General features: G+C 55.3%; 2 protein-coding genes across 16 annotated transcripts in view; one reads left to right on the forward strand and one right to left on the reverse strand.

Annotated features, from left to right (window-relative positions):
- LUZP1 (leucine zipper protein 1) overlaps positions 1-14,582 on the forward strand; it is a 99,140-nt gene extending 84,558 nt beyond the window's left edge. For 13 of the 14 annotated variants that reach the window (XM_051857954.3, XM_008265699.5, XM_089299190.1 and 10 more), the window contains 2 exons: positions 6,594-9,760; positions 11,182-14,582. In XM_051857954.3, the coding sequence (XP_051713914.3) occupies positions 6,710-9,760; positions 11,182-11,331 (3,201 nt within the window). In that variant the 5' untranslated portion in view covers positions 6,594-6,709 and the 3' untranslated portion in view covers positions 11,332-14,582. The remainder of the gene's footprint in view (positions 1-6,593; positions 9,761-11,181) is intronic. The other variant, XR_016210211.1, reaches the window with a different exon arrangement.
- Positions 14,583-15,781: 1,199 nt separating this feature from the next.
- KDM1A (lysine demethylase 1A) overlaps positions 15,782-25,654 on the reverse strand; it is a 65,179-nt gene continuing 55,306 nt past the window's right edge. For both annotated transcript variants that reach the window (XM_051857966.3, XM_051857965.3), the window contains 7 exons: positions 25,223-25,334; positions 22,044-22,176; positions 19,669-19,856; positions 19,254-19,368; positions 17,449-17,576; positions 16,784-16,930; positions 15,782-16,236 (listed from right to left, as the gene is read on the reverse strand). In XM_051857966.3, coding sequence (XP_051713926.3) covers positions 16,051-16,236; positions 16,784-16,930; positions 17,449-17,576; positions 19,254-19,368; positions 19,669-19,856; positions 22,044-22,176; positions 25,223-25,334 — 1,009 coding nt within the window. In that variant the 3' untranslated portion in view covers positions 15,782-16,050. The remainder of the gene's footprint in view (positions 16,237-16,783; positions 16,931-17,448; positions 17,577-19,253; positions 19,369-19,668; positions 19,857-22,043; positions 22,177-25,222; positions 25,335-25,654) is intronic.

The raw sequence follows: 25,654 nt of genomic DNA on the forward strand, positions 1-25,654 counted from the left end.
ATTGCTGGGTATCTGGTGAGAGTAGTTGGATTGTACAAGAAACTGCCAGACCGGCTTCGCAGCGCGTGAGGAGGGCGCTGCTGCTTTACATGTGCAGCAGGGCTCGGGCCTGGGCCGTTTCAGGGGGTGTGTGGCCATGTTTCAGTGTTGTGATTTGCAGGTCCAGAACGTCACGCTATGCTGAGCATCTCTGTGTATGCAGCTGTGTGCCGTCTGTGTATCTTCTTTGGTAAGGTGCTTGTTTGGGTCTGTGCCCATTTGAAAACTGTGTTTTGTTTTCTTGTTGAGTTTTCAGAGTTCTTTGTGTGTTCCGAGTGAGTCTGTTGCCGGATGTCTTGTGCAGGCATTTTCTCGCAGTCTGAGTTTTGCCCAGCAGAAGTCTTCCATTTTAATGATGTCCAGCTGTCAGTTACAGATTGCCCTTGGCTGTGATATCAAGAATGTGATTACCATCCCCAAGGTCACTTAGGTTTTCTGTTGTCTTCTTGAAGTTTTTGATTTTGCATTTAAGTCTATGGTCTGTTCTGAGTTAGTTTTTGTCAAGGGTGTAAGCCCTAGATCTAGACTTTTTTCTTCTCTTAAAGTGGGGATGGGGGCCCTTGTTTCTGCCAAGGGCCATTTGTATATTTATAACATCATTTACGGACCATACAAAATTATCAACTTAAAATTAGCCTGCTCTAGATTTATGGAATTTCCAGTCCTGCCTGCATTTGCCTTAGCAAGGCCAGACCAGATGATTTTGTGTATGGCGGCTGGACATTCCCCAGTCCTGTCTTAAAGCATTTATCTATTTGAGAGGCAAAGAACATGTTCCCAACTGTTGGTTCACTCCCCACAATGACCGCAGTGGCTGGGCCTGGGCCAAGGCCAAAGTGAGGAGCCAAGAACCAAGTCCAGGTCTTCACGTGGGTGGCAGGGACCCCCAGCTACTTAGGCCATCTCCTGCTGCCCCCCAGGGTCTGCATTAGCAGGAAGTTGGAATTGGGCACTGCGGGCAGGACGTGGACCAGGCGCTCTGACGTGAGAGGCGGGCGTGGTAAACCACCTCGGGCAAACACCTGTACCTAGATTCATTTTTTACAGTGTGGATGTTCATTCCCAGCATAGTTTGTAGGAAAAACTATCTTTGTTGTATCGCTTTTGCTTTTTCCTCAAAGATCCGTTGACTGTATTTATGTGGATCTATTTCTGGTCCTCATTCTGATCCACTGATTGTTTGTTTATGCATTCTCCAGTGTACACTGTTTGAATTTCTAGTGTTGCAGTAGATCTTGAAGTCAGGTTGTATCAGTCCTCCACCTTTGTTCTTCATTATTGGGTTGTTTATTTTGGGTCTTTTGGCTTACCAGATAAACTTCAGAATCAGTTTGTTGATACCCACAAAGTAACTTGCTGGGATTGTGTTGAATCTATAAGTCAAGTTGTGAAGAGCTGACGTCTTGACAATATAGTCTTCCCCCGAATGTGGAAAGTGTTCATTTAGCTCTTCTTAGATATCCTTCATCTATGTTTTGTAGTTTGCACACTCAAGCTTTGTGTGTGTGTGTGTGTGTGTGTATATATATATATATAGAGAGAGAGAGAGAGAGAAGAGATCTTGTATATTTTTTAGATTCACAACTAAGTATTTCATATTTTGGCATGCTATGTACATGGTATTTATCTTTTTTTTTTTAAGATTTATTTATTTATTTGAAAGTCAGAGTTACACAGAGAAAGGAGAGGCAGAGAGAGAGAGAGAGAGAGAGAGGTCTTCCATCTGATGGTTCACTCCCCAATTGACCACAATGGCCAGAGCTGCACTGATCCGAAGCCAGGAGCCAGGAGCTTCTTCCAGGTCTCCCATGTGGGTGCAGGGGCCCAAGGACCTGGGCCATCTTCTACTGCTTTCCCAGGCCATAGCAGAGAGCTGGATCGGAAGTGGAGCAGCTGGTCTCGAACCGGCGCCCATATGGGATGCCGGTGCTTCAGGCCAGGGCTTTAACCCACTGTGCCACAGCGCCGGCCCCCATGGTATTTATCTTAAATTTCAGTTGTTTCTTGCTGGTATTTAGGAAAGTGACTGACTTTCATTTATTGACCTTATGTCCTCCAACCTTGCTGTAATTACTTAGTTCCAACATGGCCTTTTTGGCTTTTCTTTTGGATTTTCTACAGACAGTCATGTCATTGACACACAGAAAGTCTTATTTCTTCCTTTCCAAACAATATATGTTTTGTTTCTTATTGCATAAGCTAGGGTTTCTGGACAGTGTTGGGAAAGAGTACTGAGAGAGGACATCTTTACCTTGTTCCTAATTTTAGTGAGAAACTGAGTTTATCACCAGTAAGTGTGATGTCAACTGTAGATTTTTTTTGGGGGGGGGTATCAAGATGAGGACGTTTCCCTCTGTTCCCTGTTTGGTGAGAGGTTTTATGCTAAATGATGGATTTTGTCAAATGCACTTTCTGCTCTATGGATGTGATCATGTTATTTTTCTTCTTTAACCTACTAATGTGATAATCACATCATTTGATTCTTGAATGTTGAACCAGCTTTGCATATCTGGGATAAATCCTAATTCGTTGTGGCTTATAATTCTTTGTATACATGGTTGGATTTGATTTACTCTTTTTAAAAGATTTTTGTATCTGGGTCAGTGTTGTGGCATAGTGGGTTAAGCCGCCACCTACAACACCTGCATCCCATGTTGGAGCGCCAGTTTGCAAGCTGGCTGCTCCACTTTCTTCCCGTCCAGCTCCCTGCTAAATGCACATGGGAAGGCGGTGGAAGATGACCAAGTACCTGGGCCCCTGCACCCCCGCGGGAGATCTGGGTTCCTGGCTTCTCCCTGCCTGGCTCAGCATCAGCCATTGCAGCCATTTGGGAATGAATCAGTGCATGGAAGATCTCTGTCTTGTCTCTCCCTTTCTCTCTGTCATTCAAATAAATAAAATAAACCTTAAAAAGAAAAAAGAGATTATTAAAAGAAACCACTTGTATCTGTGTTCACCAGAGATACTGATCTGTGGTTTTCTTGCATTGTCTTTGGTTTTGTTATGAGGGTAATGCAGGACCTCTACTTCTGTTTCCTGGAAGAAATTGCAGAAAATTGGTATAATTTTCTCCTTAAATGTTTGGTAGGTTTTACCAGTGGCCCTGTCTGGGCCTGGTACATCCTGTTTTGGAAGCTTAATAATTATTGATTAAATTTAAAGTGAGAATCAGTCCTGTTTAGATTGCTTATATATGAGGTTTGGCGGATGGTAACTTTTGAGAAACTAGTCCATTTCAATATGCAGTCATAGAGTTCATAATATTCCTTTTTATTTATGTCCATGGGATCTATAGTTATATTCTCTTTTCATTTCTGATATTAGTAATTTATATCTTCTTTAGAAAAAGATTTATTTATTGATTTAATTGAAAGGCAGAGTTAGAGAAAGCCAAGACAGAGACAGAGTGGTCTTCCATCTGCTGATTCACTCCTCAAATGGCTGCAGTGGCCAGGGCTGGGCTTGGCCGAAGCCAAGAACCAGGAGTTTCTCACGGGATTCCCCTGCAGCTACGGGGCCAGCACTGCAGGTGGTGGTTTTATCCATTACACCACAACACTGGCCCAGCTCTGTCCATTTTAAAATTAGGTTATTTTGTTAATGAAGTTGTAGAAATTCCTTATGTATTGTGGATATTAGGTCCTTCCTCATCAGACCTGTGACTAACATCTATTCTTAATTATATGTAGAGTTAATTGTAACTTTTTTAAGATTTTTATTTATTTATTTATTTGAAAGAGTAACAGAGAGAGCTCTTCCATCACTGGCTTTACTCTTCAAATGGCTGCAACAGCCAGGTCTGGGCCAAGGTGAAGCCAGGAGCCAGGAGCTGGGAACCCCATTTGGGTCTCCCGCATGGTTGGTCAGAATTGAATTACTTGAGCTGTCTTCTGGTGCTTTCCCAGGCACTTTAGCAGGGAGCGGGATCAGAGCAGAGCAGCCAGGACTTGCACTGGCACTGCAGTACAGGATGCTGGGCGTTGCCAGCGGCAGCTTAACCGGCGGCACCACACACCTGCCCCTCTTCCTCATGATTTGAAAGCTACTGTTGTCTGTTGTTTTTCTCTTTTTCTTTTTTAAAGATTTATTTATTTATTTATTCCGGGTCTCCCATGCAGGTGCAGGGGCCCAAGGACTTGTGCCGTCATCCACTGCTTTCCCACGCACAGTAGCAGGGAGCTGGATCAGAAGTAGAGCAGCCAGGACTCAAACCAGTGCCCACGTCGGATGGGGTGGCCTCACCCGTTAGGCCACAGCATCGACCCTACAACCTCTTTCCTGTTTCCCACCTTCTAAACGCCCTGCTGCCTTCTGCAGTTTCATCATGTCTGTTCTATTTCTTTTCAACCACTGTTTTTCTTCATGTAATATGCTATTTTTTAAAAGAGATTTATTTATTTGAAAGGCAGAGTGATGATAGAAGAGAGATATCTTCTATCTGTTGGTTTACTGCCCAAGTGGTTACAAGAGCTGGCTGGGCCAGGCTGAAGCTGAAAGCCCAGAACTCCACTGAGGTCTTCCACGAGGGTGGCAGGAACTCAGATACCTGGGTCATCGTCGGGTGCTTTCCCAGGCACATGAGCAAGGAGCTAGATGGTTTGGAAGGGGAGCCAGGACTTGAACTGGTGCTGTCATATGGGACGTGGGCGTACTAAGCAGCGGCTTAGCCTGCTGCACCACAGCACTGGCCTCCGGACCCCACCCCCCACCCTCACCTATTTCTAGCTGATCTATTTGGTTAATTTTCAGATCTTCGTCTATAGTTTTTTTTTTTTTTTTTAAGGAGTTAACTTATTTATTTATTTGAAAGTCAGAGTTACACAGAGAGAGAGAGGTCTTCCATCTGATGATTTACTCCCCAGTTGGCTGCAACAGCTGGAGCTGTGCCGATCTGAAGCCAGGATCCAGGATCATCTTCCAGGTCTCCCATGTGGGTGCAGGGGCCTAAGGACTTGGGCCATCTTCTACTGCTTTCCCAGGTCATAGCAGAGAGCTGGATCGGAAGTGGAGCAGCTGGGTCTCGAACCGGTGCCCATATGGGATTCCAGTGCTTCAGGCCAGGGTGTTAACCTGCCGTGCCAACAGCACCAGCCCCCATCTATATCATCTTAATCTTTCTTCCTGTTTTTCCCCCCTTTTATGACTTTATTTTTTTAATTTCAAAAACTTTTATTGGCATAAAAATGAAAATGTAAATAAATTGGCACCAAATATTCCACTTAAATGGATATACAGTGTGACAAAAAAAAACTATTTTATCCCTCTTTGCTGTTTTTACCCCTTCTGCCCACTTTCCCGAGTGTTGGGGGGGCTTGCTGACAATAGTCACAAATCCCGCAACCTGTTGGAATAGCACCAAGGCCCACACCAAAAAGTATGATAACCTCTGTCACACACGTATGACTTTTTTTAAAATTTTATTTTATTTTATTTTATTTTTGACAGAGTGGACAGTGAGAGAGAGAGACAGAGAGAAAGGTCTTCCTTTGCCGTTGGTTCACCCTCCGATGGCGCCATGGCCGGCACACCGCACTGATCCAAAGGCAGGAGCCAGGTGCTTCTCCTGGTCTCCCATGGGGTGTAGGGCCCAAGCACTTGGGCCATCCTCCACTGCACTCCTGGGCCACAGCAGAGAGCTGGCCTGGAAGAGGGGCAACCGGGACAGAATCCGGTGCCCCGACTGGGACTAGAACCTGGGGTGCCGGCGCCGCAAGGCGGAGGATTAGCCTAGTGAGCTGTGGCGCCGGCCAACACACGTATGACTTTAAACATTAGAATGTACTTATCTTGTGGTGTCTGGACAATAATCTTATTAACTTTTGTTCTTATTAGTATAAATTTTGCTCAGTCATAATAAAAGTTTTTTTTTTTTTTTAAGATTTATTTATTTGAAAGAGTTATACAGAGAGAGGAGAGAAGAGGAGAGGCAGAGAGAGAGAGAGAGAGAGAGAGGTGTCTTCCGTCCAGTGGTTCACTCCCCAGTTGGGCGCAGCAGCTGGAGATGGGCCGATCTGAAGCCAGGAGCCAGGGGCTTCTTCTAGGTCTCCCACGCAAGTACAGGGGCCCAAGGATTTGGGTCATCTTCCACTGCTTTCCCAGGCCAGAGCAGAGAGCTGGGTCAGAGGAGGAGCAGCCGGGACACGCGCCTGCACCCACGTGGGATGCTGGCACTACAGACAGCAGCTCTACTTGCTATGCCACAGTGCCGGCCCCAAGATTTCCGTTTTTTAAGCATCTCCATTGTACAGCTAGGTAAACTGAGACTTGGTTAACTTAGTTAATGACTTGCAGGAAGGTGGGTGACTCTCCTGAGCTCTGCAGAGGGCGAAGCTGCCTGTGGGTCTCCCTGCGGTGCTGCCGTGGCATCGTGTGTTAGGCTGGGGCTGGCGTGAGCCCGGTGTCTGCCGTAAAGCACGCGTGTTTCTCAGGCAAATTTCTTCAAGTTTATTAGTTCAAGAAGCTTGAGCTCCTGCTGTGTCACAGGCACGAGGTCGGGGTGGGAGCTGAGGTGTCGTAGGCTGCTTGACTGACATGCTTTCCGCTCTCCTTTGTAGACCAACCATGGTGTCCGGCTGGCAAGGGAAGTGGGTGCCAAGAGAAAGGTAACCATTTCTCAGCCCTGCGAGGGGAACTGGCTGCCTCTGGGAGCCCACGCTGCCTGGCAGTAGACATGGCTGAACTTGGAAGTTACAAGGATGCTGCTTCTAGCCGCCACCTGCGGTTTAAGTTGCAGAGCCTGAGCCGCCGCCTGGATGAGCTGGAGGAGGCCACGAGAAGCCTGCAGAAGGCGGAGGACGAGCTCCTGGAGCTGCAGGACAAGGTGATCCAGGCGGAGGGCGGCAACTCCAGCATGCTGGCCGACATCGAGGCGCTGCGCCAGCGGGTGCTGAAGATCGAGGGCAAAGACGAGGAGATCAAGCGGGCGGAGGATCTGTGTCAGCTGATGAAGGAGAAGCTGGAAGAGGAGGAGAAGCTCACCCGCGAGCTGAGAGCCGAGGTCGAGCGGCTCCAGAAGCGAATGGCGGAGCTGGAGAAGCTGGAGGAGGCCTTCAGCAGGAGTAAGAACGACTGCACGCAGCTCTGCCTGAGCCTGAACGAGGAGCGGAACCTGACCAAGAAGATCTCCTCGGAGCTGGAGATGCTGCGGGCTAAGCTGAAGGAGCTGGAGGCGTCGGGGGACCGCCTGGACAAGAGCGAGCAGAGCCTGCTGTCGGAGCTGGAGACGCTGAAGGCGCTAACGCTGAGCTTCGTCAGCGAGCGCAAGTACCTGAACGAGAAGGAGAAGGAGAACGAGAAGCTGATAAAGGAGCTCACTCAGAAACTGGAGCAGAACAAGGCGAACCGGGAGTACGCGCGGAACGCCTCCCACCTCCTGGAGCGCAGCGACCTGCGGATCGAGGACGGCGTCCCGGCCACGCTGCCGTCCAAGGAGGCGCGGCGCAAGGGCGCGCTGGACTACCTGAAGCAGGTGGAGAACGAGACGAGAAACAGAGCAGAAAACGAGAAGAACCGGAACCAGGAAGACAACAAAGTCCAGGACCTCAACCAGGAGATTGAGAGACTCAAGACGCAGATCAAACACTTTGAGTCTCTGGAAGAAGAGCTGAAGAAGATGAGAGCCAGAAACAACGACCTTCAGGACAACTACCTGAGCGAGCAGAACAAGAACAAGCTCCTAGCCAGCCAGCTGGAGGAGATCAAGCTGCAGATCCAGAAGCAGAAGGAGCTGCAGAACGGGGAGGTGGAGGGGGAGGACGCCTTCCTGCCCGGCAAGGGCAGGCCCGAGCGGACTCAGCCTAGAGGCCAGGGGGGCGAGGCGGCCGTGCTGCGGCCCCCGGCCCGGGACCCGTCTCCCCAGCATAAGCGAGAGAGGCTCCGCAACAAGGAGTTTGCGCTCCACAACGAGAACTCGGCTCTGAACAACAGGCAGGCGTCCTCGCCCGCTGTCGCCCACAGGAGGGCAGCCAAAGCTTCCCACGCGGGGGCCGGGCCAGACGGGGGCGCCCAGGAGGCGAGGAGGACTGAAGACCGAGCGGCGCCGGGCTGCTCCCCGAGTGAGGGCAAGAAGTCCCGGGAGCAGCCGTCGGTCCTCAGCCGCTACCCGCCGGCTGCTCAGGAGCACGGCAGGGCCTGGAAGGGAACTCCCAGGCCGGGCGCCGAGAGCGGGCTGAAGGGAAGAGTAGAGAAGGCGACACGAACGTTCAGCGATCACGTCCATGGGTCTGTCCCCAACGACACGGGGGGCAGAGCGGACAAGGCTGCCGACCCGTCCTCCGAGGCTGGCTTTGGGAAGAGGGGAAGGGTGCCCGGCAGCGGGGGTCAGGGAGCGCAGGCCGCGGACTCCGGCCCTGCCAAGGCCGCGGGAGCGCTGGCCTCGTCGCGGAGGCCCTTGGAGGGGCCCGCCAAGGGGAAAAAGGCTGCCAATGGCCTGGAGGCCGACGTCAGTGCCCCGCATGCCAAGGCCCCCGTCTTAGCCAAGTATCCTTACAGCTCCAGAAGCCAGGAGAGCATCCTGCCGGGCTTTTCAGCGCCGACTAAAGAGGGGGCCGAGGCCCCCGTGGCCGTGGTGATGGGCGACGGCAGCCAGCACGAGGCCCTGCGGTGCCGCGTCGTGAAGCTCGGCGGAGAGAAGGCCGGCTCGGACGACGACCTGGACTCCGTGTCTCTCGTCACCGCCAAGCTGGTGAACACGACCGTCACCCCAGAGCCAGAGCCGCGCGCGCAGCCCAGCTCGAGAGAAAAGGCCAAAGCCCGAGGGGGACCTAGGACCTCCCTGTTTGAGAACGAGAAGGACGTGGGGACTGAAAACGAATCCGGGAAGCCGGTCCGAGCCTCCGCCAACGCCACGGACGCTGCGAACGCCAACGGCGCCGAGGTGAAGAGCCAGAGGCCCTTCAGCCCCAGGGAGGCCCTGCGCTCCAGGGCCGTCATCAAACCCGTCATCGTCGATAAGGACGTGAAGAAGGTCATGGGAGGGGCGGGAGCCGAGGCCGCGGCGGAGAAGCAGAGACCCGCCTCCAGGCCGGGGCCCAGCAAAGTGAGCAGCAGCATAACCATCTACCCCTCGGACAGCGGCAGCCCCAGGGCCTCCCTGGCGGAGGCCCCGAGGGAGAGGCACACGGCCACCAGCAACATCCACGTCGGGCCGCCGGAGCTCACGTCGGCGGGCAACCACGTCAGCTCCCCCTTTGAGCTCTCCCTTCACAAGCACGACCTCACGCTGCAGCTCACGGAAGCGGAGAGAGCAGGCGACGGGTCCCCCAAGAGCCGCTCCGAAACGGTCGTCTCTCGGAGCAGCATCCTGCTCAGGCCGCTGGACTCCGGGGACAGGAACGGCCAGGCCCCGCCGGCGGAGACCATCGGCTGGAAGAGCCACAGTGCGCCGTCGGAGGTGGGCGCCGCTGACGCCAGGCACGTCACCGTGCGGAATGCCTGGAAGAGCAGGCGAGACTTGAAATCTCTGGAAGACCCCCCAGCGCGAGGAGGGAAACACGTAGACGCTGCCAACGCCTACACCCAGAGGTCCTGCACAGACTTCTCCGAACAGCCCACGTCCTGCCTTTGGGAGCAGGCCACCCGCAGAGGCGGGAGCGCACAGGACGCCCCTGAGCTCTGCTCCAGGAGGACCCAGAGCAGCCTCACGGCGTCCGAGGTGCTCCTCCGGCAGACCCGGCTCGGAGATGCTGTCGCGGCTGCGGCCTGGAACCACTCGGCGGGCACAGTGAGTCCCACTGCCTTCTCCCCTCCTCCTCTCTCTGCCTGTCTCCTCCTCTCCGCCCTGGTCTGTGTGACCCGGGCTTCTGGGATCTGTGGCTGGGCAACACTGGCTAGAACTGCGCAGCTCAGAGAGGTGTGGACGATAGGAGGTGGGCCTGCGTTAAAGGGGGTGCTTGAGAGAGAGCAGCACGACTCCTACAGTCTTACTTGGAAATTTATTACCGGAAGCAGAGAATGTCCTTTCTGTGTCGCCCTCACCGGGCAGGTTCCCCCGGAAAGGAAACCTGGCCTCTGTCGCCTCGGCTTGTCGGGGCAGCCCTCTGCGGCCGCCAGGTGAAGCGAGGGGGCCCAGCGCCCTCCTCGCGTGCGGAGCCGAGGGCCAGGGAAGCAGGTTCTTGGGCTGCCCACGTGGAGGGGCGGTCTCCGGCAGCTACTGGAGCGTGGGAATCAGGAAGGTGAACTCTGAGGAAAGCCACGTGCGCTTTCAGTGTGCGCCCTCGTCTGCAGCTCACGCTGGGCCGGCCTCTGGAGCTGCAGACGCAAATGGGAAGTCCAGGCAGCCGTGCACCCGTCATACCCTCAGTCCCAGGACAGGGCTGGGTCCCTTCAGCGCATTACAGGACAGAACTCCAAAGCCAGGTGTCCTATCTGAGGGTCAGGTGCAGGGAGCCCCCGGGCGTCGTGTAGACGCGCAGCTTATGGTGAGGGGAGACCTGCACCCACACGCCGCTGCCTTTGACGACGTTTGAGTGTTAATGTGAGAAGGCCTCCAGGGCTTTGACAGGGCGCTTACTGCGTGAGCTTCCTCCTCGCCCCCTTTCCGATCTAGTCCCTTGCTCAGCCCTCGAAGCAAATGTTATCTGAGTCCCTTACCCAGGTCACCCAGATGATTTCTAGGAGAGCTGGGGTTCAGTCTAGATTCCCGTCTCTCTCTACTCATACCCACGTTACCCTCTGATCTACACGTGCATGGGGGAACGCCGAAGAGGCAGAATTCGAGGGCAGGAGCAGTGGGGAGGAAGAGCAGCATTCCGGTCCCTTTGGAACACTCTAGAAAGCACAGGCGGTGGGGTAGGAGCGGGTACCGGGGAGGCACGCGAACTGGGGAGTCTGTGAGAAGCACAGGGAGCTGCCCTCCACCTGGGCGCGTGCAGCCTGCCTGCGCGGGACCCGAGACCTGACCTGCCGGCCCGGCCTCGGGCGCCTGTTCGGTTCTGAGTCCCAGTCTGCCCTGGTGGCTCCCAGCTTGGGGCTTCCAGTCCAGCAGCTCATTGCCAAGGGACTTTCTGATTGGCTGACGTCTCTGCAGTTAGGTGGTGGTCTGTCTCGGCTTCTGCCTGGGTGGGGGGCTGCTGTGGGGGAGCGAGGGTGTCTAGACCCTTACTGCAGGTCCCCCGCAGCTCACGGGGTCGTCTCTTGGCACAGGAGGAAGGGGAAGACTCCACACTGAGTGTCCACAGACGGCTGCACAACCATTCAGCACAGTCCCTGGATCGGTCTGAGACGCCTTCGACGCAGGCGCTGCCGGAGCCTGGGCGAGGACGGCCCAGCAGGCCCAGTGCTGAGGAAAACTGAGCCAGCTCGGCCAGGCCTGCGTCCCCGCTCCTGCTTCTCCGCGCGTCCGCCTTGCTGCCCTGTGAAGGATCCCAGGCCGGCTAAGCAGGCTGGACACACGGCCTTGGCTGGAGACTGCTGGAGAGCCAGGCGATGGCTCAGGTAATGTTTCTGGTCGGCCAGAGGGGACCAGAGACCGTAAGCCAGCCGCCCACCCAGGCCCAGCCTTTCTGATGCACGAGTCCTCTCTCCTTGTCCCCAGGTAGCATGGACCAGTCTGACCCCCCCACGGGGAGCCACAGAAACCTGCGAGGGCAAACCAGCAGTGACAGCTCCTCTCTGCTCCTGGGGGGGTTCTGTCTGTCACAGAGCAGCCCCTCCTCTGTGCCTCTGCTCTCCACCTTCACTTCACTCCGTGTCTGCCCAAAGGGCCCAGGTACCTAAGACCCCGCAGCCGTCGGCTCCACGCCTTCTCCTCTTGGAGTTCTGCCCCCTGACTCTAGCAGCAGGGGTCTGTGCGACCCATTAGTGTGCAGCTTCTCTGGCCTGGCCCCTGGCTCACCACTGCTTCCTGGGGGCAGAGCATGCATTGGAATGACGTCACCCCTGTCCCCCCAGCTCTGCTCACCTTCCAAGAGCACCCACAAGTGCACAGAGCCCCGTGCGTCGCTCCCTGGGCGCCAGTGTTGCTGCTGACGGCCTTCTCGCTCTCCAGCACCTGAGACTCCAGGCTGATGTCATCGTTTCCACCCTGGGAAAACCCCGGGACTCCGCTGGGCCTGACCCAGCTCCCGCTGCCCTCTGGGACCCGCCCAGCGAGGGCGGTCGTGCGAGGAAGCAGTGACTTCCACTCCACAAGCAGCAGCTCCCTGAGTTGGCCCTCCTGGTCCTCCTCCTCCCTCCCTCGTGGGGGAGGCGTGCACTTTACCAAGCTGATGCATTCCTAGACGGGCGTGACTTCTCATGGGAGGAGGGCCACACCCAGAGGGCCTCGCGTTTACAGTGTAGAATGCAGCAAACCTTTCCGGAAGCCACAGATGGAAATGGGCCAGTGTCCCTCCACCAGTCCCAAGGGGCCCTGCAAGGCCCGCCTGTGCACCCCACTGCCTCCTCTGCAGTGCTGTCCCAGTTCGCAGGCGGGATCCCCTCTCAAAAGCAGCCTCAGTGGAAGACACTCCTGCCCCCTGGCACCGCGCACTCCTTCTCTGCTCTGTGACCTGGGGCGGGCGGGCGGGCGGGCTGTCCTCCCATCGGCAGGTCCCTGAGGGCCTTGAACCTGGTGTCTACTCTTGCAGATGCCCACGTGGGCTTGCAGGCTGCCCGTCTCTAGTTTCCCGGGTTTCCATCTCATGGGGGTGAGCTCAGAGGAGTCCCTAGGCGTCCTACGGCGGGGATTAGACTGGGTGCTCGCCACAGCCCTGGTGGCACCAACCTTGCCCAGTGCCCGTCTTTCCTGGCTGGCAGGCCAGGGCGCCTTTCTGACCCGGGTCTGTCTGTGCCGCTCCTGAAACTCCCTGACGAGACGACTCTCGAGTTGTCTTCCCTGCCTGGCCCCAGCCTGGAACCAGCATCGCCCCCTCTGCGCCAGACTCTCGGGGACTCCTGCTCTCTGGAGTTCCGGCACGCGGCGGGCACGGCTCTGTGGCCTGCCTGCGCGCCACGCCCCTGCCTCAGAGGCTGTCTTCAAGCTCTCTTCCTGCTGCTGCCCCCGGGCGCCCCCAGCCCTGACCGAGCTCGGCCCCTTCCCGCGCCACCCCTGCGCTTCTCCTTCACCGCTCGGCAGCCTGAGCGTTCCAGGGACACGGAGCCGTGTGGTCGGTCAGCCGCGGGGAGGGAACGTCTGGCTCGTCTCTGCGGACACCAACAGCAGGGCGCCGGGCCAGGCCTGCCAAGATCTCGCCGGTAACTCTCGTCTTCGGGGATCGGAGCCCTGGATCCTGGTGCTGTAGCTCCTGGTGCCAAAGTCTGGATCTTTCCACGTGTCCGCAGCTCAGACGCTCTGGGGAAGAGGCACAGCTGCGGGCTGCCATCTTGAATCTTGAGTGCAATAGGGTTTGACTTTAACAGTTATTTTCAGGATATTTTGTTTCTTTAATCTGCACACTTTCTAGAACCGCTGTAAAATAGATTTTATTTTTAAATGTCCTCAGAATTGCAGAAAACAACAGGTAGAGGCTGGAAGCTCAGGTCCTCCAGGCTTCCCGTGGCTGGCAAGGCCGGCTCTGATTCCAAAGTTGGAAGGCAACTACTGGAGAGCAGCCACGGTGTGACTACTTGGACCCGGGCCTCAGTCAAGGGTCCCTGGAGGAAGCTTCCAGAGGGGAGACCGGGTCGCTGAGTAGTTGTTTGGTCAAGCCAAATAGCCCACTGCCCTCGCCGACAGCCCCTTCATGACGAGCCACCTCCGCCGCTAGGCGCTCAGCCCTGCCAGCCGGTGTGCAGTCGCAGGAGGGATCCTAGCGAGGCCGGGCAGCCGGGCACCGCGCTCTCCGCCTGCTGCTGCCTTTTGCCTGCTGGTAAAGCAGTGGCGGAGGCGTGCGGGGCACTGGGTGAAGTGGCCGTGGCTGGCTTTGCTTCTGAGTGGCAATCAAACTGGGTAGAAAGGGTGTGCGGCGGGGCCCGGACTCCGGCCTCAGCCGCAGGCCGGCTTGCACACGGGCCGCCCGTCTCAGGGTGTGGGAGGGTGCTGTCTGCAGTGTTCTCAGCCTTTATATTTCGTGAAGTCAGTGCCAAGGTCACCACTCCCAGTAAAGGAGGGGCCTCAGCCTGGGCCCCCGCCGCCTTGGTGGCTGTGGGTGGTCACTCTGACGAGACTTCGGCAAGAGCTGCTCTTAGGGGTGATCTGGAACCCCCGCGGGCAGGCTCTCCGCGAAGCCTCACGAGACCACAGCAAGGGGCCCTATTCTGCTGCTTCACAGCTCAGAACATGTATGAATGGAATGTATTTTTAAGAGAATAAAGTCTATTTTTTGTATTTTAAAAGATTGAGGAGGGGCTAGGAAAGAGCCCTCTAACTGTTACCGCATCGTAGGCTCTGCTGAGGTGTCAGTCTTGTCAGCCGCGCCTGCACGCTCGGGCGGTGTTGGGTCTCACCCCTGCCCCTGGGAGTCCAGGTGCGGCAGCTTCTCCATCTGCTCCAGGCACGGGCCGAGGCGGCCGGAACCCCGAGCAGTGGCGCAGGGCTCCTCGGGGCCTGTGCGGCCGGCGCTGCCTGCATGTAGCTCTGCGGGCTCCGAGCACGGTGTGTAACCAATAAAGCTCCCCAGCTGCCACGTGCCTGTGCGAGTGACTCGGGGGGGGTGGCGCCCAGGCCCTGGTGCGGGTGGGACGCGGCATGACATACCCAGCCACGTACTCACGGTGGAGGAGCCAAAGCTGGGGGGCGGGGGGGACACCGAGCACCGACACATCTGAACTGGAGTGGAATCGGCAACTGATTCTTTGCCCAGGTTTTATTTCAGGCTTGCACTTACCCAAGGGGGGAGAAAAAAAACACACACACGAAAAACCCACTACCGTCTGTGAGGCTGCTGTGGACAGCGTGGGAGGTGGGCTCGCCCCGGGCACCTGCACCCCAGGCCTGCCCGTCCCAGTCACAGGGAGCTGTCGTCAGCCGACTTCCTATTGCTCCCGCTTACACAAGACTGGGGGCAGGGACCTCCGTTCACGCCCCCATCAGACCACCGATGCAATGTCCTTTAAAGCCTCCTTTAGACTAATCATGGGAAGAGCGGACCGAGCGCTGCAGTTCATCCCACGGCCCACGGGATCCGGCGCCGGCGCCTGCTTGTTGCACAGGTGTGTGCATCTGCAGACAGGAGCAGGGACTTGGGGTGTGTGGAGGGGACAGGGAATGGTCCTGGATTCACCAGGTGGCCCCTAAATGGTGCCACAGTGTCCTTCCAAGAGGGAGACTGGACGCTGACAAGAGAAGGTGTAAGGGTGGAAGCAGGGGCCGGAGTGAGGTGGTCGGGTGGAGGGACGGGTCACGAGCCAGGGCAGCTGCAAGACACTGCCAAGGACAGGCAAGTGCACCCCGCTCGCAGACCCTTCTGAAACGCCAGGTTTGCACTGTTTTAAGCCACTAAATTTGTGGCAATTTGTTACATCAAGTAAGTTACCCGAGCCCTTGAGCGCCCCCCTGTGCACTCCGGAAATCCAGTCCCTCCCTAGCATCAGCAGCAGAGCTGGGAGGCTCACACGGGCACCTGGGGAAGGCACCAGACTGGGGCTCAAACTTCAGGTCTTGGGTTTGCCTTGAAAACCAGCTCAAGTCCCCCCTCTCCACGCTCGGCAGCCAGCACACAGCCCCGCACACCGGCAGGGCCGCTGCCATCTGCGGCACCCAGAGCCTCGGCTTCGGACCTGACCAAACCCCTTTTCTCTCTCATGTCCACTGCCACAGGACAAAGCCGGGATGTGCCGGGAGTGACCCAACTCCAACTCTAAGGGGAAAAAGGAACAGGACCGATTTTATATGAAGATTTATTCTCAATATAAAAAACACCACACACCATGAAACTAAGATATTAATCCCTTGCTCGCCTCAGTCTTTGGGAAGAGACAACTGCAGGCTAACGAGCAAGTCCCTCCCGCTGCTCCAAGTCCCTGGTGGAAGGGGAGGCAGCTTCCCTCGTGAAGCCAGGAGCTCGCTCCACGAGCCGGTCACGAGGCTGGACGCCGGGCGGAGGCGCTGCCGGGAGAGCTCTCTCCCACAGCAGCGGGCCGGCGCGGGGCGTCTCACATGCTCGGGGACTGCTGTGCGGGGACGCCCGGCGTCGCCTGGCGAGGCAGGGTGTACATGGCCCCTAGGAACTGGTCCGCGATCCTTCCTGCTTCTCGCAGTCCGCTCAGCAGAGCACCGTGCACCGTGGCTGGGTAGTTCCGGATGGTGTGTTCCCCCGCAAAGAAGAGTCGTGGGATGGGCTGTGGGGGCGGGGGAGAGAACAGCAGGTTGCAGACCCACATTCACTCGCTGGCTCCTCAGAGACACCGCACCACACCCTGGCGCGAAGCACCTGCCCAGGCGTCCAGGAGAACGCGACGCCGACAGCCCAGCCCGGCTCTGCGCCGCCCCGGCATCTGTCCTTAGCAGCCGCCTGCCTCCCACCCCGAGCGCCCTGCCCCCACGCAGCTTCCTCGGAAACTTCCGCCTCGCCAGCCTGAGCAGGCTCAGCTGCGGCTGATACTGGGCACCGGACTGCTCTGTGCAGCAGGGCCTGGCCCCTGCGGACCGAGTCCCACAGTCCCGAGCCACTGCAAACTGGGGCATTAAACGTGGTCTTGAGTAAGGAAGAAAGGTACTTAGAGCGCTCTGGGCCCTGTGTTTTAACAGCAGACAGCCTAGGTTTACAAAGCCACAGTAGATGGTTATCTGTCCAAGGACAGAATGACCAAATGTGAAGAAAAAAAAAAATCAGTGACATTTTTCCAAGATTCCCAAAACAGCCTTGGACAGCTGCCAGTTTCTCACCTGTGGGGCACCTGGAATCGAAGGGCCAGGAGTGATTGGCTGAGCCATTAAATCATAGTCATTGCCAGACGACCCTGCAGCGACGTAGGAATAGGAGCCCCGGGCCCAGGGATCCGCACGCCAACGAGACACCACTGTTTCCTTGGGCTAAGGGAAAAACCAAGAGCACACCAAACCAAGCGGTCAGTTCTGAAAGGTGGGAGAGCAGAGGGCGGGGGTGGGGAACCGCACGCGCTGGGAAACCCGCGGAGGCACGGCCAGGCTGCAGGGCCGCCTCCACGCCCGGGGAGCCCAGATCTGCACGGGACTGGACCCGTATCCTCTTAGGCGCTCACAGCAAATACCCCTGTGCCTCCTGGGAAAGGGATCCTAAGAGGCTTCCGACTTTCCACAGGGGCTCAAGAACCCAAAAGTACCGAGAGAGTCTAGTGAAGCGCCCAGGCCACTGCTCACTGGGGCTTGTCACACTGTGTAGAGGCGAGGCTGGTGTGACACAGCCGCTCAGGCACCGGGGGCTTCTCTGAACCCCACACTCGGGCACTACGTCCAAACGTTCATTCTCATGTAGACCAGCACACACTTCCCAACTCTGGCTGAAACCACACTAATCAGGAACCTGCTTTAGTCTGAACCCCGGATCCCTGCTTGCCTACCCACCGACTTACCTGGGGCACGGCACTGCTACCAAAAATGCCTTTAAGGATGGCCAGGCATCGGCCAACAATGACGTCGTCGCTTATGTTTTCCATGATGCCAGCAGCTTCTCCTGCCACCAGGGCCAGCAGTATCGGAGCTGGGGAGCAGAAAGGACAATTCCAGGGTCCCCGCCTCATTCCTGCACTGCCCAAAGGCTAGGCCGGAGACCAGCCAGAGGGAGCGCAGACTGGGGCGGAGCCTCACTCAGCACGCCCTGCTGCCCAGCGCAGTCAGCCGCCTCAGCCCCTGCTCACGAAGGGAGCGGACAGCGCCTCTATCCTGGCTGTCCCAGGCCCGTCCGCAGCGCAGCTCCCCCACGTGGTGAGGAATTATGCAACACGACAGACTTACAAGACGGAGCAGCCGCAGCGGCAGGTGCCGGGGACACAAACTAGATACGTTCATCAGAGCAACAAATGACCACATAGTGTAAAGCTAGGATGCTGATAAAAACTATGAAAAAAACGTACAGGGATGTGAATTCAACGTACAGGGATGTGAATTCAGATTCAAGGCCGTGGGATGGGGCGGGGCAGGGTGTGGGGACCGGTAGGCCTCTCTCAAACACTGACATTTAGCTCTAAGCCTGAAGTCTGAGGACAGAGACCAGGCTGGGAAAGGAGAACCAAGGACACATGGCCCCATCCTAGGCCACAGCACATGCAGGAGGCCCTGAAGCAGAACGGCGTGAGGTGTCTCGGGACTGGCCAGCAGGCATGAAGGTAGGGGACAGAGGACGGAGGAGGGACTAGGGGGCCCTAGTACGAGTCACGGTAAGGACTCTGAGCGCTCTCCTTCTGCAGGGCAGTCAACAACTGCAGAAAAATGCAGGGGTGGGGTCAGCATCGGTGTGGCGGCTAAGATCCCGCATCTCCGAGAGCCGGGGTTCCACGCCCAGCACTGGCTCCAGCTTCCCGCCAGCGCAGACCCTGGGAGGAGTGGGAGACCTGGACTGAGGGCCCAGCCCCAGGCACCGCGTGCGGCCGGGGAGTTTGGGGAGTGAGCTAGCACAGTGCTCTTCCTCCATCTCTCTGCTTCTCAATTAACAACAAACGAACCAAGAAGAAACAACAGCGGGGAGATCTGTGGTGGCCAAGGCATGAGGCAGGAGTGGCTTGGACTGGGAGGTGGGCAGCGGAAAAGCAAGCAGGTTTGTGACGCTGTGAGGCGGGCACTGCCAGGACTGGACGTGTGGCAGGGGCAGGGGCCCCCTCTGGGTCAGCGGCCTGGAGGGGTGGACGCTGCCTCACGGGAGGCAGTGAGGGGCGGGGGGCGTCGTGCTAGGGAGCCACGTGTCTGGACAGCACCGCCTCCGGAGGCTGCGGGACGACAGTGTCTGTTTCAAATCCTCTCTAGGCTCAGCACCAGGTCGGGTACAGTGAGGACAGTACCGTTCCAGAGAGGAACTCCACAGGAGGAGGGGGCTCCATAAACACATTCTAAGGGAAGCACACAGCATCAGGGGCCATCAGACACAAACAGCCGCGAACACGGATCTGGGCTTCCCAGGCCCAGGCCCTGCCTACTGTGGAGCTGATCTTCATGCACTTTCGGTGGCCGGTTCCGGCCTCGCAGCCTCTGCCCCGCGGCTGCCGGCCTGCGCAGCGGAGCCCTCACTGGGCTGTGAGCTCCGTGGAGGCAGGCACTCTTCGCGTATCCCCAGCTCCCAGGAGGGCCTTCACAAACTATCTGCCGGAGGACTACGGGCACACAGAGGAGCCAAGCCCAGCCTTCCAGCTCGCGGGAGGAGGCGGGTGAGGCGGAGGGCAGTTACCTTTGTAGAGGTTCCAGAAGAGGAAGAGCTCGCCCCTGCTGGCCGTTGTGCTGCCAACGTGGCCAAACAGATTGACACTCGGGTCCCAGAACACCCGGTCGAAACACAACACCACCTAGCGCGTGAAAGGAGCAAATGAGTGGGGGCAGGGCTCGGGGAGCCCCGCCTAAAGCCCCTTCAGGACTCGCCGGGTCTCCTCTAACCTGCTCCCAGCGCACGCCCACACCCTCTCACAGCTGCGTCCTGAGGACCTGCACTTTGCACAATGACCCCGTGAGACGGACGCCTGCCTGGCCACCTTCTAACGGAACCAGGCCCTGAGGGTAATGAATGGACGGCCTTGGCCCTGGCATCGCACGCGGCCGGGAGCAGACCCAGCACCCCACCCCACCCCCCCGGCAGGGCGCGAGCATACCTTGTTCAGGTTGCCGAACCCCATCCTCTGCACGGCGGACGTCTTCCACTCGGGGAGCGGGGGCACAAACTGGACGGCTGGCGGCTGCTGCTTGAGCACGCCCAGGGGGAGGGTGCAGAGCACCGCGTCGCACTTGTAAATGAACGTCTGACTGGTGGAGCGGGTGTTCACCGCGATCACTTCACACCCTGGGGAGGCGGGGGCAGAGTTCGGGGGTGGTGAGGGTGGCGCTGCAGGGCACTGACCTGAGTCCACGGGTCAACTCCTGCTCTTCTCATTCTTCCCAGCGAAGCAAGTACAGAGGTGGGTCCAAGGCCACAGAGGTAACAGTGCCAGGGTGTAAACTGTCGTCAACTTCAGAGTCCTCGATCGTCCCACCCTTCCGACCCACCGGTGCTCTCCTGCACTCAGTTGTTAAATAAACTTAGACCAAAAATAACAGTGAAGTGCCTGTTCCAGCTGCTCACTAAGGACCATGAGAAGAATGAGGGGCTGGCGCCTCATTCGAGTCCAATTCGAGTCCCAGTTGCTCCACTTCCGATCTAGCTCCCTGCTAATGCGCCTGGGAAAGGAGTGGAAGATGGGCCAAGTGCTTGGGACCCTGCACCCATGTGGGAGAATTGGAATAAGCACCTGGCTCCTGGCTCCAGACTGGCCCAGCTCCAGCTGTTACGGCAATTTGAGTGAACCAATGGATAGAAGACCTCTCTTTCTCTCTAACTCTGCCTTTCAAATAAATAAATCTTAAGGAAAAAAAAAAAAAAAAGATGAGCGAGTCTAGAAGACCATGACGCAGATCTGTTTTATTTATTGGCAAGGCAGACAGAGCAGGTCCCTATCTGCTGATCCACTCCCCAGGCACCCACAATGTCTGGAGCCCGGAGTTCAATCCAGGTCACCTAAGTGGGTGGCAGGAACCTAATTATTTGAGCCCTCCCTGCTGCTTACCAGGGTCTGCACTGGTGGAACTGGGAGCAAGGGCAAGGCGCAGACCCCAAGAACTCCAATTCGGGACATGGGCATCTCCACCACCAGGCAAAGGCCTGCCCCACCACGTTATTTTATTTTTTTAATTTATTTTTATTTGAAAGGCAGAGTTGAGAGAGAGAGAGAGAGAGAGAGAGAGAGAGAGAGAGAGAGAGAGAGAAAGAGAAAGAGAAAGAGAAAGAGAAAGAGAAAGAGAAAAAGAGAGAGATCGAGCTTCCATCTGCTGGTTCATTCTTGAAATGGCCAGAGCAGCCAGGGCTGGGCCAGGCCAGAGCCAGGATAGGTGGCAGGGACCCTAGCGCTTGGGCATCTTCAGCTGCTTTTCCGGGTGCATCAGCAGGACGCTGGACTGGAAGCAGAGCAGCTGGGTCGCGTGCACTGGCACTCATGTGGGATGCCAGCATAGCAGGCAGCAGCGGTCAGCGTGCTGCGCCACGACGCCAGTTCCCCCCGTGTCACTCCTGAGGACACACTGACGCCTGCTTCTCAGAAAAGGACCGAGCTCAAAGCTGACCTCACAAGCAGCACTGAGCTTGTGTTCACAGTATTTTTCCTCATTTGTGTTTTTAATGAAAGCCTACTTACATAAATTTTAAAATATATAAATAGCTCAAAGTGGGTATGAAAGCTCCGTGCATGCCCATTTTCTGTGGCTATAGATAGGGAAAATGACACTATCCTGTCTTCCATATGCCTCCAAACGGCGATTCAAGGGCTGAAGATCCAGCTGCCTTTATTGGAAAAATTAAATGGAAAACTTAGAGTGGCTGTAAAAAACAAAACAGACACTTGGGGTGATCTACGGAACTCCAGGTAAGGGCCCAGGGAAGGTGAGACTGGCAGCATCTACAGTCACACAAGGGCTCCTGGAGAGGGAGGACACCCGTCTTCCTTATCAGTTCCACGGCAAATGGACAACAGGGTCTCTGCGATCCACACTCGATGTACTCAGAGCAGCCCTGAGGAGCACTGAGCCCAGCCCGCAGGAGTCACGGGAATTCCACCTCTGCGAGCCGGCGGCACCGCTCCAGAGCGAGGACACCGTCTGCACGAGTGAGCCCATCGGCACGGGCAGCCAGAAGAGTGAAATCGAGCGGTGGGCCTCCCTGCAGCCCCCTGCAGCCCCCGCGCCCAAGTCCTGGAATTTCTGAACATACTTATCAGCATTAAATCTCCACTGGCTGTGACCACAACACCAAAGCCATCTGCATGCAAGCTGGGAACTATCACAGCTTGTCTCAACTGTCCAGTTTACGAAATGAGGCTGCTAGACCGCCAAAGGTCTGTCCCCTCTAATGCCAAACAGCGCCTGAGTCTGCGTGCCCTCGGGAAATGGCCTGTTGGGGGGGGGGGGGGGGGCTCTGCCGCCCCTGGGGACAGTAACATACCTGAAGCTGTGTAGCGGACCTGGCGCACGGCTGTATTCAGTTTGATGTCCAGGCCTTCTGCTAACGCCACGGGCACGCAGGAGTAGCCGTTCCTCACTGTCAGGTGGCTGCCAGTAAACTCAAAGTCATCATCCTAGAGGAGAGGAAAGGACACGTTCCCACGTTGTCGGACACAACCCACACCATGCACAGAGTTCTGTGTAACACTGAGAAACAATGCTTGTGGAAAGTCAATGGCTGAAGACAGAAACTAAAGAACAATCATCAGAACTCAGCTACAGCTGCCCAAGGAAACTGAAGTAAAAAGAAAGCACACCAACAAGTCCCTCCGCCCTGGCAGTGAGATGAAGGCAGGCCCCGCCCCGAGGTCTCGTTTTCACAGTCCCTTCTGCCGCATCCAAGCCTTCCTTGGCGGGGAGCTTACGACCCAGGACAATCAGGTATCACAAAAATTATCTCTTTGGCTTAAAAAATAAAGAAAGCATCACAGGTTTACATGATATCAGATTCTCCATCCGGATTACACTTTCTTCTACTTCAGAGTAAATTCAATTATTCCTTTAACCTAACAGTTCTGAAGTTGAGATGGCCCAAAATGAAAGTCGGCAAACCAGAAAAAGGCAACCGAAGACAGCAGAGTGGCCTGAGATATTCCAAATAGTGAGGAAGGCGAGATTTGGCCTTAAAGCTGAGAAACCCAAATGATCTAATTTCTTTGAATTCACTGTTAAACTTTCTACATCGGGAAACTCTCTTGGAAGGCCAGTAGTTACAATTTCATGAATTTCTGGGGGAAAACATATCATAATTTTTAGGACTTAGAGAAAAGCATTGGTCTGGCAGCAAAATGTCCTACTTCATGGCAACTCATCAGCTCCCTCATGTAAAACACATGAGTGAAACTGTAACACTCACTTCTGCGTAATCTTAAATCTGGCCAAAGTCTCAGATTTCACAGATTGGCCCATTCAATACCCAAGAAGTCCTGTGACTTTCACCAGTTCCACAGTAAATAGCACTTCAAACAAATCATAACTCTCAGCGCACTGAGAGCTGTGAAACATTGCTGAGATGAAGAAAACCTGAATAAACGGAGGGACTGACCATACCCAAGGGTGAGAAGACTTGGTGTTAGGATGATAGTTCCCTTCAAACTGACTGAGAAATTGGATGCATTCTTCATGAAAAGCCCAAAAGATTGTATTTTGGGAAAAGTAACAAGCCGATCCTAAAATTTGTATGGAAATATAGAAGACCTAAAATAGCCAAAACAACCTCAAAAAAGAACAAAGTTGGAGAATTTACACTACCTAATTAGAAGACTTGCGATGAAGCAACAGTAATCAGGGCTGTGTGGTCCTGGTAGGTGGGGAGACCACTCCATGCACAGAAGGAAAGAGCGGCCATCCATAGGCTTACCCTTTTTTTTTTTTTTTTAAGATTTATTTTATGTATTTGAAAGAGTTACAGGGAGACATAGAGCCAGAGAGAGAGAGAGAGAGAGTGTGTGTGTGTGTGTCTCTTCAACCGCTGCTTCACTCCCCAAATGCTAAAATGGCCAGAGCTGAGCCAATCCAAAGCCAGGAGCCAGGAGCGTCTTCTGGGTCTCCCACGTGGGTACAGGGGCCCAAGGACTTGGGCCATCTTCCACTGCTTTCCCAGGCCATAACAGAGAGCTGGATCGGAAGTGGAGCAGTCGGGACTCGAATTAGCGCCCATATGGGATGCCGGCACTGCAGGCCAGGGCTTTAACCCACTGCGCCACAGTGTCGGGCCCCACAGGCTCACTTTTACAGGGCCAAGACAGATGATGAAATGATAGTGCTGGTATAATGAGATAACTGTGTAGAAAAACAGAAGCCCTAGTCTTATCTCTCACTGTACCCGAAAATTAACTCAAGATGGATTACAGACCTAACTATAGGCGCTAAACCCACAAAACACCTGGGAAGAAAACAGAAAATCTTCTGTGACCTCAGGTAAGAGGATACAGAAAAGTACACTTCGGGACACAAAAACCAGAAAGCTGGGGGATGCATTATGGCACACAAGTTAACGGTCCCATATCCAAGTACAGGCTCGAGTCCTGGTTATCTGCTTCTGATCCAGCTCCCTACTTATGCAACTGGGAGGCAGTAGATGATGGCTCAAGTACTTGAGTTCCTGCCACCCACACGGGAAACCCAGAGAGTTCCTGGTTCCTGGCTCCAGGCCCAGCCCTAGCCGTTGCAGTGTATTTGGGGAGCAAACCAATGGATGAAGGATCTCTGTCACTCTACATTTCAATAAATAAATGCATCTTTGAAAAAAACAGAAACAAAACAATTTCATGCTAAGTGAAGGAAGTCATACATATAAAGGTGAACTATATGATTCAATCCATGAAGTGGTACCTAAGGAAAATGCTAAAATGCTAGTGACAGAAAGCAAATCAGTGGTTGCCTGAGACCAGGAGCAGGCGCATGGAGGATTAATTCCAAGGGGGCAGGAGACAACTTTCCAGAATGATGAAAATGCTCTATGAAGGTACTTCAGAAAGTTTGTGAAAAATAAAAGTTCATTTTGGGGGCCTGTGCTGTGGTGTAGTGGGTAAAGTTGCCATCTGCAGTGCCAGCGTCCCATATGGGCACCGGTTCAAGTCCCAGCTGCTCCACTTCTGATCCAGCTCTCTGCTGTGGCCTGGGACAGCAGTGGAAGATGGCTCAAGTGCTTGGGACCCTGCACCCTCATGGGCAACCTGGAAGAAGCTCCTGGCTCCTGGCTTCGGATTGGCTTAGCTCCGGCTGTTGCAGTCGTGTGGGGTGCGAACCAGCAGATGGAAGACCTCTGTCTCTCTGCCTCTCTGTAACTCTGCCTTACAAATAATAATTAAATCTTTTTTTAAAAAAAGAACAAAGTTCATTTTGGTTCAAAATTTCATTTTGAAATTCAGGCATAGTTTTTCATAATATACATTTCCCTTGAATTTCTGAAGACTTTTGTATCCGATCTTCACTGTGGTGTGACTAAGTCTGTGGAGCAAATCATCTAACTGTTCACTTAAAATGTGTGAATTTCAGCTGTGCAGAACTGGTATTGCCCAGAGCGCTGTTTCAAAACACACATATTTACACATGACAGAGCTCGTCCTCAGAGCCCTCTCAAAGACACACGCAGCAAGTGAGTGATGAGGAATTTACCTGATCCCAATGTTTAAGGGAGAGGGTAGACAGCGGTGTGGCATTAGCAAATTCAAGGTTTGCAAAGTGCCAATCAAGTATTTGTCTGTCTCTTGATGAGAGATATACATCACTGCAAAAGAAGAACAGGGGAGCACAGGGTTGTTAATAAAGACACTCCGACTCTTGTCAAACAGTGGGCACAGCTGATGCCAATGGATTAGGTTGCAATCTGAGCCAGGGACAGTGGGGCAAGCACAGAAATTAGAAGCTGAGGGCAGGCGCTGTGGTGCAGTGGGTTAAACCACCATCTGCGGGCCGGCGCCGCGGCTCACTAGGCTAATCCTCCGCCTCTGGCGCCAGCACACCGGGTTCTAGTCCTGGTCGGGGCGCCAGAGTCTGTCCCGGTTGCCCCTCTTCCAGGCCAGCTCTCTGCTGTGGCCAGGGAGTGCA

The sequence above is a fragment of the Oryctolagus cuniculus genome, chromosome 7 (genome assembly GCF_051225735.1).
Source record: "Oryctolagus cuniculus isolate XC-2025 breed Fujian yellow rabbit chromosome 7, ASM5122573v1, whole genome shotgun sequence".
Classification (NCBI taxonomy): Eukaryota; Metazoa; Chordata; class Mammalia; order Lagomorpha; family Leporidae; genus Oryctolagus; species Oryctolagus cuniculus.